The sequence below is a fragment of the Salvelinus alpinus genome, chromosome 7 (genome assembly GCF_045679555.1).
Source record: "Salvelinus alpinus chromosome 7, SLU_Salpinus.1, whole genome shotgun sequence".
NCBI classification, from domain to species: domain Eukaryota; kingdom Metazoa; phylum Chordata; class Actinopteri; order Salmoniformes; family Salmonidae; genus Salvelinus; species Salvelinus alpinus.
Genome location: NC_092092.1, coordinates 36,454,213 through 36,466,667, shown reverse-complemented (window position 1 = coordinate 36,466,667; position 12,455 = coordinate 36,454,213). Strand labels below are relative to the sequence as shown.

At 47.4% G+C, this 12,455-nt stretch overlaps 1 protein-coding gene across 3 annotated transcripts in view; it reads right to left on the bottom strand.

Annotated features, from left to right (window-relative positions):
* Positions 1–12,455, bottom strand: part of LOC139580935 (serine-rich coiled-coil domain-containing protein 2-like) — a 96,318-nt gene that overhangs the window by 15,377 nt on the left and 68,486 nt on the right. For 2 of the 3 annotated variants that reach the window (XM_071410099.1, XM_071410098.1), the window contains exons 9-10: positions 11,211–11,336; positions 97–184 (exon numbers count right to left, since the gene is read on the bottom strand). In XM_071410099.1, coding sequence (XP_071266200.1) covers positions 97–184; positions 11,211–11,336 — 214 coding nt within the window. The remainder of the gene's footprint in view (positions 1–96; positions 185–11,210; positions 11,337–12,455) is intronic. The other variant, XM_071410097.1, reaches the window with a different exon arrangement.

Here is a 12,455-nt window from a genome sequence, read left to right as displayed (position 1 = left end):
AGGGTAATGGCATGGGGACACAGATGCGAGGCTCTATAGGGTATGGGTGGCGAGGGGTAGGGATGGGGGGGGGGGGGGGCACTGTTAGGGACTCACTCTGTCTGCTGTGGTGGGGCATGCATGCCCGCAGGGTCCCCTGGTGAGAGCGCTGCCAGGGAGAGAGGAAAGGAGCAGGCAGAACACCCTGTGCAGAGAGAAGACAAACACCAGAGGAAATGACACACACCAGAGAACAGAGAGATAGACAGAGAGGATCGAACTCAGCCATCCCTCCGTGGAGTTGGTAAGTGAGTGATTGGTCTCCAGTCACACACAGGGATGGCATCTTAAGAGGAACAGAGGTGTCCTGGCATCTAAGGATCATGGATTGGTGTGTGTGTGTGTGTGTGTGTGCGCGTGCGTGCTCGCGCGCAAGTGTGTCAGTAAAGTGTCTTCAGAAAGGTATTTATACCCTTTGGCTTATTCCATTGTTGTGTTACAGTCTGAATTCAAAATGGATTCATAATTAAATGGACAAATAACCTATAAAATGACAAAGTAAAAAATATATTGAAAATGAAATATACACTGAACAAAAATAAAATGCAACGAGATTTTACTGCGTTACAGTTCATAAGGAAATCAGTCAATTGAAATGAATTCATTAGGCCCTAATCTATGGATTTGACATGACTGGGAATACAGAATTGCATCTGTTGGTCACACATACCTTTAAAAATAAAAAATAAATAAAAAGGGTAGGGGTGTGGATCAGAAAACCAGTCAGTATCTGGTATGACCACCATTTGCCTCATGCAGCGCGACAAATCTCATTCGCATACAGTTGATCAGGCTGTTGATTGTGGTCTGTGGAATTTTGTCCCACTCCTCTTCAATGGCTGTGTGAAGTTGCTGGATATTGGCGGGAACTGGAACACGCTGCCGTACACGTTGATTCAGAGCATTCCAAACATGCTCAATGGTTGACCTGCAGTCAGGGCCTTTCAACCAGACTGCGCCTGTACAGATTCATTTTGTATCGCTCAGAAAGATGGCAGGAATATGAGCATTCGTGATTTCAGACTTTTTTGTTATGATACCTGCAGTCAGGTCAAGCCCCTGGTGAGGACGACGAGCACGCAGATGAGCTTTCACTCAAGTTCTGACAGTTCGTGCAGAAATTCTTTGGATGTGCAAACTGTTTCATCAGCTGTCCGAGTGGCTTGTCTCAGACGATCCCGCAGGTGAAGAAGCCGGATGTGGAGGTCCTGAGCTGGCGTGGTTACATATGGTCTGCAGTTGTGAGGCTGGTTGGATATACTGCCAAATTCTCTAAAACGACATTGGAGCGGTTTATGGTAAAGAAATTAACATGCAATTATCTGGCAACAGCTCTGGTGGATATTCCTGCAGTCAGCATGCCAATTGCACACTCCCTCAAAACTTTAGACATCTGTGGCTTTGTGTTGTGTGGAAAAACTACACATTTTAGAGTGGCCTTTTGTCCCGAGCACAAACTGCACCTGTGTAATGATCATGCTGTTTAATCAGCTTCTTGATATGCCACACCTGTCAATTGGATGGATTATCTTGGCATCAGAGAAATGCTCACTAACAGGGATGTAACTAAATTTGTGCCCAACATTATTGAGAAATACGCTTTTTGTGATTATGGAACATTTCTGGGATCTTTTATTTCAGCTCATGAAACATGGGACAAACACTTTACATGTTGCGTTTCTATTTTATCTTTTGCATTTTGTGAATACTAATTTGCATAAGTATTCACACCCCAGAGTCAATACTTTGTATAAGCCCCTTTGGCGGCGATTACAGCTTTGAGTCGTCTTGGGTATGTCTGTGTCAGCTTTGCACATCTGAATTGGGGATATTCTCCTTTCTTCCTTTTCTCAAGCTCTATTAAGGTAGATGGGGAGCAGCGGTGAATAGCAGTCGTTCCACAGATTTCTTATGGAATTCAAGTCTGGGCTTTGGCTGGGTCACTCAAGGTCTTTCACATTCTTGTTCTGAAGCCATTCCAGCATTGCTTTCGCTGTATGCTTGGGTTCATTGTCCTATTGGAACGCAAATCTTTGCCCCAGTTTAAGGTAATTTGCACTCAAGCACATTCTCAATGATTTGCCTTCATTTGGCTCAATTCATTGTTCCCTCTATCCTTACCAGTCTCCCAGTCCATGCCGCTGCAAAGCACCCCCATAGCATGCTGCTACCACCACCATGCTTCACGGTAGGGATGGTGTTAGACAGGGGATGAGCTGTGCATTGTTTTCTCAAAACATAGCGCTTTGCATTCTGGCTAAAGAGTAAAATCTGTGTCTCATCAGACCCCATAATCTTTTGCCTTTATGCTCTCAGAGTCTTTCACATGCCTTTTTGCAAACTCCAAGCATGCTGTCATATGCCTTTTTCTCAGGAGTGGCATCCATCTGGCATTTCCTATAGAGCCCAGATTGGTGAAGTGCTGTAGAGACTGTTGTCCTTCTGGCAGGTTCTCCCATCTCAGCCTAGGAACTCTAATTCTGTCAGAGTGATCATTGTGCGGACCTGGCATCCTTTCACTCCCTCCTCTCTACATTTTCCTCTTCTGTCTCTGCTGCTAAAGCCACTTTCTACCACTCTAAATTCCAAGCATCTGCCTCTAACCCTAGGAAGCTCTTTGCCACCTTCTCCTCCCTCCTGAATCCTCCTCCCCCCCCCCCCCTCCTCCTCCCTCTCTGCAGATGACTTCGTCAACCATTTTGAAAAGAAGGTCGACGACATCCGATCCTCGTTTGCTAAGTCAAACGACACCGCTGGTTCTGCTCACACTGCCCTACCCTGTGCTCTGACCTCTTTCTCCCCTCTCTCTCCAGATGAAATCTCGCGTCTTGTGACGGCCGGCCGCCCAACAACCTGCCCGCTTGACCCTATCCCCTCCTCTCTTCTCCAGACCATTTCCGGAGACCTTCTCCCTTACCTCACCTCGCTCATCAACTCATCCCTGACCGCTGGCTACGTCCCTTCCGTCTTCAAGAGAGCGAGAGTTGCACCCCTTCTGAAAAAACCTACACTCGATCCCTCCGATGTCAACAACTACAGACCAGTATCCCTTCTTTCTTTTCTCTCCAAAACTCTTGAACGTGCCGTCCTTGGCCAGCTCTCCCGCTATCTCTCTCAGAATGACCTTCTTGATCCAAATCAGTCAGGTTTCAAGACTAGTCATTCAACTGAGACTGCTCTTCTCTGTATCACGGAGGCGCTCCGCACTGCTAAAGCTAACTCTCTCTCCTCTGCTCTCATCCTTCTAGACCTATCGGCTGCCTTCGATACTGTGAACCATCAGATCCTCCTCTCCACCCTCTCCGAGTTGGGCATCTCCGACGCGGCCCACGCTTGGATTGCGTCCTACCTGACAGGTCGCTCCTACCAGGTGGCGTGGCGAGAATCTGTCTCCTCACCACGTGCTCTCACCACTGGTGTCCCCCAGGGCTCTGTTCTAGGCCCTCTCCTATTCTCGCTATACACCAAGTCACTTGGCTCTGTCATAACCTCACATGGTCTCTCCTATCATTGCTATGCAGACGACACACAATTAATCTTCTCCTTTCCCCCTTCTGATGACCAGGTGGCGAATCGCATCTCTGCATGTCTGGCAGACATATCAGTGTGGATGACGGATCACCACCTCAAGCTGAACCTCGGCAAGACGGAGCTGCTCTTCCTCCCGGGGAAGGACTGCCCGTTCCATGATCTCGCCATCACGGTTGACAACTCCATTGTGTCCTCCTCCCAGAGCGCTAAGAACCTTGGCGTGATCCTGGACAACACCCTGTCGTTCTCAACTCACATCAAGGCGGTGACCCGTTCCTGTAGGTTCATGCTCTACAACATCCGCAGAGTACGACCCTGCCTCACACAGGAAGCGGCGCAGGTCCTAATCCAGGCACTTGTCATCTCCCGTCTGGATTACTGCAACTCGCTGTTGGCTGGGCTCCCTGCCTGTGCCATTAAACCCCTACAACTCATCCAGAACGCCGCAGCCCGTCTGGTGTTCAACCTTCCCAAGTTCTCTCACGTCACCCCGCTCCTCCGCTCTCTCCACTGGCTTCCAGTTGAAGCTCGCATCCGCTACAAGACCATGGTGCTTGCCTACGGAGCTGTGAGGGGAACGGCACCTCAGTACCTTCAGGCTCTGATCAGGCCCTACACCCAAACAAGGGCACTGCGTTCATCCACCTCTGGCCTGCTCGCCTCCCTACCACTGAGGAAGTACAGTTCCCGCTCAGCCCAGTCAAAACTGTTCGCTGCTCTGGCCCCCCAAAGGTGGAACAAACTCCCTCACGACGCCAGGACAGCGGAGTCAATCACCACCTTCCGGAGACACCTGAAACCCCACCTCTTTAAGGAATACCTAGGATAGGATAAAGTAATCCTTCTGACCCCCCCTTAAAAGATTTAGATGCACTATTGTAAAGTGGCTGTTCCACTGGATGTCATAAGGTGAATGCACCAATTTGTAAGTCGCTCTGGATAAGAGCGTCTGCTAAATGACTTAAATGTAATGTAAATGTGTTCTTGGTCATCTCCCGGACCAAGGTCCTTCTTGCCCGGTTGCTCCAGTTCCTTGGACTTCATGGTCTAGTTTCTGCTCTGACATGCACTGTCAACTGTGGGAACTTCTATAGACAGGTGTTTCTTTCTAAATCATGTTCAAACAACTGAATTTGCCACAGGTGGACTACCATCAAGTTGTATTGACAAGGATGATCAAAGGTAATTAGATGCACCTGAGCTCAATTTGGAGCATATTAGCAGAGGTGTGTGAATATTTAGGTAAATGAGATTTCTGTATTTTATTTTCAAAACATGTGCACAAAATTCTAAAAACATGTATTCACTCTGTCATTACGGGGTCTTGTGGGTAGATGTGTGGGAAAATCTATATTTAATACATTTTGAATTTAGGCTGTAACAACAACATGTGGAATAAGTCAAGGGGTATGAATAATTTCTGAAGCTGCTGTAGATTAGAGCACCATACTCTCAAAACACAGGTCACTCAGACATGAGGACCAGGGAGACAGGGGGGGATTAGTTTAGATGGACATTTCTCTCCAGCGCCTCAAATTGAGAAAACATGCTGGGATGGGGTGCAGCCACTAGCCTATTCCCCCCTTGCTACACCCACACTAAATGTGGCGCCACTGTCTCTCAGTCCATTCCTAGACAAGGTGCCTGCGATGTCTCCCTGTACAATACAATCACACTCACCCTCCACCGGTTCAGACGCACCTGCCAGGGAGTGATTTGACATGGGGGAGGAAGATGAGAAATGTAGACGACTAGGGTCACCTCTAAACTCATAGCTACCTGACATGACAGTGACAGGTACTGTTATTGAAGCTGCAAGAGGCTCAGTGAGAGGGGATTGGTTGGGTGTTGGAGCTTACCTTTGCTTTGGGGGGGGGGGGGATGCGTTATTTGTGTACTGCCACTACAGATCAATTGTGCTCATTATGGTTGATGCCAGTTTCTCTGCAGTCTGGATAGACAGCATCATTTCACGAGCTCATTACAATGTCGCCTCTCTCAACCCTCCCCCCTCTCATCACTCTTTCTCTCTAACACACCATCAGTATTTCTCCAAGACACTGTTGCCTGTTCCATTTATCAGTATTGATTAGTAGGACTATGACTAATCCGCTAGGGATCAGCTTTTTCTTCGAGAGAAAAAAACTTTTTGCTCTAGAAACCGTTGCCATGGTAAACAGGTGTAGCTGTGACAATGAGGAACATTGTCCCTTGAGCTTCTGAATACATACAGCCTGATACGCAGTATACCGACTTGACTTTGTGACATCACACAGACCGCAAAGACAATCTTGTCGTTTCCCATTGGTCCGTCAAGCCTGTCGCGCGGGGATGCCAAAGAGGGAACCAAAGACACATTTTTTAGAATGTGGCTGAAATGGATAGCCGCCGTTTTACGGGCTCTCCTGGCCAATTCCGCTATATTGTGTGTTTGTTTGCACTGATCTGAACTTTTCTGTACATAATGTTTATGCCATTGTTTCCGGTAATGAAAATAGCTTCTGGACTTCAGAACAGCGATCACTAACCTCCATTTGAATAAAGATTGCTACTTCCAACGAGTCGGTGGCGCAGGACATACTGCTAATCCCAGTCCAGGCCCTAATCCCAGAGACTCGGAAGAGACAGCGCAAGATTGGCTGACACTCATCTAGTACCCACCCCCCTTTTGCCTCCAGAACAGCCTGAATTCTTTGGGGAATGGAAACATTAGGTCCCTTGATATCAATTGAGCAAAGTGTGCCAGGAAAACATTACCCACACCATTACACCACTACCAGCAGCCTATACCGTTAACACCAGAAAGAATGGGGCCATGGACTCATGCTGCTCACGGCAAATCCTGACTCTGCCATCATCCTGACACAACAGGAACCGGATTCGTCGGACCAGGCAATGTTTTTCCAGGACTCATTTGTACAGGTTTGGTGATCATGTGCCCACTTGAGTCGCTTTCTTGTTTTTAGTTGATAGGAGTGGAACCCGGTGTGGTCGTCTGCAGCAATAGCCCATCCGTGACAAGGACCGACGAGTTGTGCATTCTGAGATACTGTTCTGCACAACACTGTCGTACTGCGCCGTTATTTGTCTGTTTGTGGCCCGCCTGTTAGCTTGCACGATTCATGCCATTCTCCTTTGACTTATCAACAAGCTGTTTTCGCCCCAAGGACTGCCACAGACTGGATGTTTTTTGTTTGTCGCACCATTCCCCGTAAACCCTAGACACTGTCGTGTGAAAAGCCCAGGAGTGCCCGGACGTTTCTGAGACACTGGAACCGGTGCGCCTGGCACAGGACGATCATACCACACTCAAGTCACTCGTTTTCCCATTCTAACGTTCAGTCGAACAGTAACCGAATACCTCAATGCCTGTCCAATCAGAGACGACGCACCGAGTGGACGGCGATTTTAATGAAGGAAAACTGAAATCTGTCTTACCAAATTTCTACAAGCATGTCACCTGTGCAGCTAGAGGCAAAACAACTCTAGATCTCCTTTACTCCACACACAGAGACACAGACAAAGCTCTCCCTCCATCGAGCAAATCTGACAATAACTCTGTCCTCTGGATTCCTGATTCCAAGCAAAAACTCAAACAGGAAGTACCCAATACGGAAGTGGTGGTGGGCCTGACCACCGGCGACGATCAGAGACCTGGCAGTGAGTGGGGTGCCAGGATGACAACCTCTCCCTCAACGTTAGCAAGACAAAAAGGAGCTGATCGTTGACTACAGGAAACGGAGGGCCGAGCACACCCCCATTCAAATTGACAGAGCTGTAGTGGGACGGTTTGAGGAGCTTCAAGTTCCTCGGTGTCCACATCACTAAGGATCTATCATGGTCCACACACACCAACACAGTCGTCAAGAGGGAACGACACCTCTTCCCCTTAAGAAGGCTGAAAAGATTTGGCATGGGGCCCTCAGATCCTCCAAAAGTTCGACAGCTGCAACATTGGGAGCATCTTGACTGGCTGCATCACCACTTGGTACGGCAACTGCTTGGCATCCGACCGCAAGGCGCTACAGAGGGTAGTGCATCACTGGGGCCGAGCTCCCTGCCATCCAGGACCTCTATACCAAGCAGTGACAGAGGATGATCCTAAAAAAGTCTGGAACCAACAGGACCTTGAACAGCTTCTACCCCCGAGCCATAAGACTGCTAAACAGTTTACCTAATCTTCATTGACTCTTTTTACACAAACATTTTTTTTTTACTCATCACATACGCTGCTACAACGGTCGATCCTGTTGCCTCGTCACTATATTCCTAGTTATATGTACTTATCTAACTCAATTGCCTCGTACCCCTGCACATCGACTCGCTACTGGTAACCATGTATATAGCCAAGTTATTAGTCGGTATTTATAATTATTTTTACGTGTTATTACTATTTTCTCACTCTGCATTGTTGGGAAGGGCCCGCATTTCACTGTTAGTCTACACCGGTTGTCTACGAAGCATGTGACAAATACAATTAGATGGATTTGAGCTAAAAATACTAACTATGATTGGAGTTCTGCACTAAGAGACAGCATGGTGTGATGAATCCCGTGCCTTTGAGACAGAGATACTCTCAAGCCACTGTCATTATGCCGCTGTCGGCTTGTGTGCTGACGCTCACGCGCTACACTTTCCTTATCTCGAGACAGCGGGGAGAACATTGTCACCGTTTCCCTCATAACTGAAAAATGAAATGTCAGAGCTATCACGTTTCCTCTTCAAACAAAAAACTGCAGCGGTTACATACAAAAGGAGAAACAATTAAAGAAGACGGGAAAGGCTTTCATTTCGGTGGCACCTGACTTATCTGTGTGCTGATGGGCACTTGTGTGTCTGACCATCTGAACGCTGGCGAATTCAATTAGAGTGGCGCAAGGTATGTGCCTTGGTGAACGCAACTACATCCTCGCCCCGTACTCTTATCTCCTCTTGCACCCCGGAAACACATGTTTCCAGCCCTAGTCCCAGCACCAAAGCCCCCCCCCCCCGCCCTGTATCACCCCACTCGCTGCACACAACCAGGAACAACTTGTCCATTACCTTCTTCAGGTGAAGTACAAACCCAAGCTGTAAATCTGAACCAAACCAGTTTCCCTACAGTTTCCCATCCACACCTTATTCCAAAACGGCAAAGCAGGAGGGTGAATAAATCCAAATCATGGCGGGATACAAAAGTGACCAGAAGTGCGCCGCCACCGGGTGTGGGTGTCTATGATTGAGCACCATGTCTCCCCGCCGCCCACCTCATGGCGCCTCTCACCGGTATATGCTGGTGTCCTTTGGCCAGGTGTAAAAATGAGACCCCTGTGCTGCGTTACTGGAGCGCATATTTCAAGCGGAGCCTTCTTTTTAAAATCTAAATCGCTGCCTAACCCAACAAGCATAACATAAAACAATAACATAACGGAGCGGCTAGCGGCGTGCAAAAGCGACTTCCACGTTATTGCCGGTGCTACTTTGTTCTACGCTGGGCTTAGAGGTGCCCTTATTTGGGCCAGGCAAACAAAAGGGCAGCTAACCCCCTGGATATGCATTATTGTTTGTCATTAGTGATAGTCCTGTGATTTACGCTGCCCAGGGAGGGCTGAGGCCCTGTTTCATCAGAGAACACAGAAAGATAGCAGTAGTGTACCAGACAGGCAGGCGGCTAAACAGCCAAATGCTCCGGTCTCCTAAGCAGGCTGCCAGTGTAAGGGGGGGCCCAGTCATCCCTCTAAACTGGCATTGTTCAGCCCACGCAACATCCTGCTCCAACAGGCTCCCAGGCTGCCTTACTGGTGGAACGTGCTGTCTGTCCAAGTGGCAGAGGCCAGAGACTCCTGGCTGCTTGGCTTGACCAGAGCGCTGGATGTCAGTGTGGAAAGATGACACCTACCTAGCTAAGTCACTATTAGGTGTCCTCCAGCAGTTACAGTATAAAGTTATAGTGCCGTAGGGAAAGTATTCAGACCCCTTGACTTTTTCCACATTTTGTTACATTACAGCCTTATTCTAAAATGTATTAAATAAAAATTAATCCTCAGCAATCTACACACAATAGCCCTTAACGACAACGTGGAAACAGGTTTTGGGATTTTTATTCAGACCCTTTGATATGAGACTCGAAATTGAGCTCAGCTGCATCCTGTTTCCATTGATCATCCTTGAGATGTTTCTACGACTTGATTGGAGTCCACTTGAGGTAAATTCAATTGATTGGACATGATTTGGAAAGGCACACACCTGCCTATATAAGGTCTCAGAGTTGACAGTGCATGTCAGAGCAAAAATCAAGCCATGAGGTCAAAAGGAATTGTCCTTAGAGCTCAGAGACAGGATTCGGTTCAGGCACATATCTGAGAATGGGTACCAAAAAATGTCTGCAGCATTGTAGGTCAAAGAACAGTGGCCTCCATCATTCTTAAAATGGAAGAAGTTTAAAACCACCAAGACTCTCACCAGAGCTGGCCGCCCGGCCAAACTGAGCAATCGGAGGAGAAGGGCCTTGGTCAGGGAGGTGACCAAGAAACCGATGGTCAATCTGACAGAGCTCCAGAGTTCCTCTGTGGAGATGGGAGAACCTTCCAGAAGGACAACCATTTCTGCAGCACTCCACCAATCAGGCCTTTATGGTAGGGCCAGACGGAAGCCACTCCTCAGTAAAAGGCACGACAGCCCGCTTGGAGCTGGCCAAAAGGCACCAAAAAAACTCAGACCAAGAGAAACAAGTCTGATGAAACCAAGATTGAACTCTTTGACCTCAATGCCAAGCGTTACGTCTGGAGGAAACCTGGCATCATCCCTACGGTGAAGCAAGGTGGTGGCAGCATCATGCTGTGGGGATGTTTTTCAGCGGCAGGGACTGGGAGACAAGTCCGGATCAAAGCAATGATGAACATAGCCAAATAAAGGCAAATCCTTGATGAAAACCCGCTCCAGAGAGCTCAGGACCTCAGACTGGGCCGAAGGTTCACCTTCCAACAGGACAACAACCCTAAGCACACAGCCAAGACCACGCAGAGCGGCTTCGGGACAAGTCTCTGAATGTCCTTGAGTGGCCCAGCCAGAGCCCGGACTTGCACCCAATCGAACATCTCTAGAGAGACCTGAAAAAAGCTGTGCAGCAATGCTCCCCATCCAACCTGACAGAGCTTGAGAGGATCTGCAGAGAGAAATGGGAGAAACTCCCCAAATACAGGTGTGCCAAGCTTTTAGCGTCATGTCCAATTGCTAACAAAGGTGCGTCAACAAAGTACTAAGTAAAGGGTCTGAATACTAATGTAAATGTGATATTTCAGTTTAAGATATTTTTTAATAAATTGGCAAAAACTTCTAAAAACGAGTTTTTGCTTTGTCATTATGGGGCATTGTGTGTAGACTGAGGGGAAAAACAATACATTTTTAAATAAGGTTTTTACAAAATGTGGAAAAGGTCAATGAGTCTGAATACTGCCGAAGGTGCTGTATATGTTATAGAACAGCTATAAACGTTTCACAGCTCCTACAGAGATTATGACTTGGAATAGAGAACACTTGCACGGTGAGAATCCAAAAAAAAAAATGTCAAAAGTCGAGTGCCCAACAGTAAATATGATCAGGACATGACAGTGGGATGGACACTCACTCTCTCTCTGAGACATACAGGAAGCAGCACTCACAGCATGTCCCCTCCATGGTGGAGTCTGTGTGGCCTTGTCATGGTAGGTCACCGTCACTCTTTCCACATCTCTTCCAGGTGGACTGTACTGCTGGCATTGGCATCTCGTGGCCTCGACAGGAACAGCCTAATCAAGAGAGCGACACACACGTCATTCAGTTGAAACGTCACAGACACTAACACACTGTCATTCAGTTCAATCATGTTGTTTGTTAGTTCCAAATGGAGTTTCAGGGATCGCCTATTCAAGAGAGTCATTCAGTTGAAACTACACACAGATACCAATACAATATCATTCAGTTCAATCATGTAGGCCTATTGGTTAGTTGCGAAATGAACTGCGTTGCCAAGAAGAGTTGCTGGTGCAGTGTGCGTTTTGAGTTGGTTGCATGTGTGTAAATAAACATTTTTAATTACAACTACTCAGTTTAAGATTCCTAAATCTTAATTATCTGTTGGAGTACTTCTTTAATGACCAGGGTGTTGGGGACACGATGACAAACAAACACCCAATCGGGGCTAAAATAAAATATGAGCGATCATATAAGATATCATAAAAACAAAATGTGAGAGGACAGAACCTTTTAGAACATTTATAGTAGAAGTGTAACAAGTCCATAAACTGCAATAAAGCAATTAGTGTGTCTGCTCATACTATGCCGGTCTCTAGCCCTCTGTTTAGGCCAGGGACACTCAGGAGCAATGAATGGTATGAACACTTCTGCAATGGCCACTGGCCCCACTCGAAACAAGCCTGCAACAGCAGCCCTTTTATTACCCAAAGAAAACACCCCACAGCCCAGAAGACAAATTAAACCCTGCAAGGTTCTCCATCTCACAACCTCAGAGGAGAGCAAGGGTGGCCTTTGGCTGTGGCCCCGAGTATGATACACACACAGAAAAGCACAGATGCAGACTATCACGCAGACGCACACACAGAGGACAGTTGAGACACCTAAGCCACAGCCACTCTAAATCATCATGTACCGGTACGGTAGCAGTGTTCTCTCTTAGGACTCCCTCATCTTCCATTACCTATTCTAGGACCAGACAGACCAGCTTTGTGTTTGTACTCTTTCAAGCATTCTTCAAAACCCCAGGGCTCTTTTTAAAAACACACGCACACAACCTTTCATCCCCATACTTCACTCTCATCGTTCTGATTACACACGCATACAATTACCTGCACAAACAATTATCGGCCTCTTAAGGGCTTATAGATTCCAGGAAACGCAAGCAGAGACTG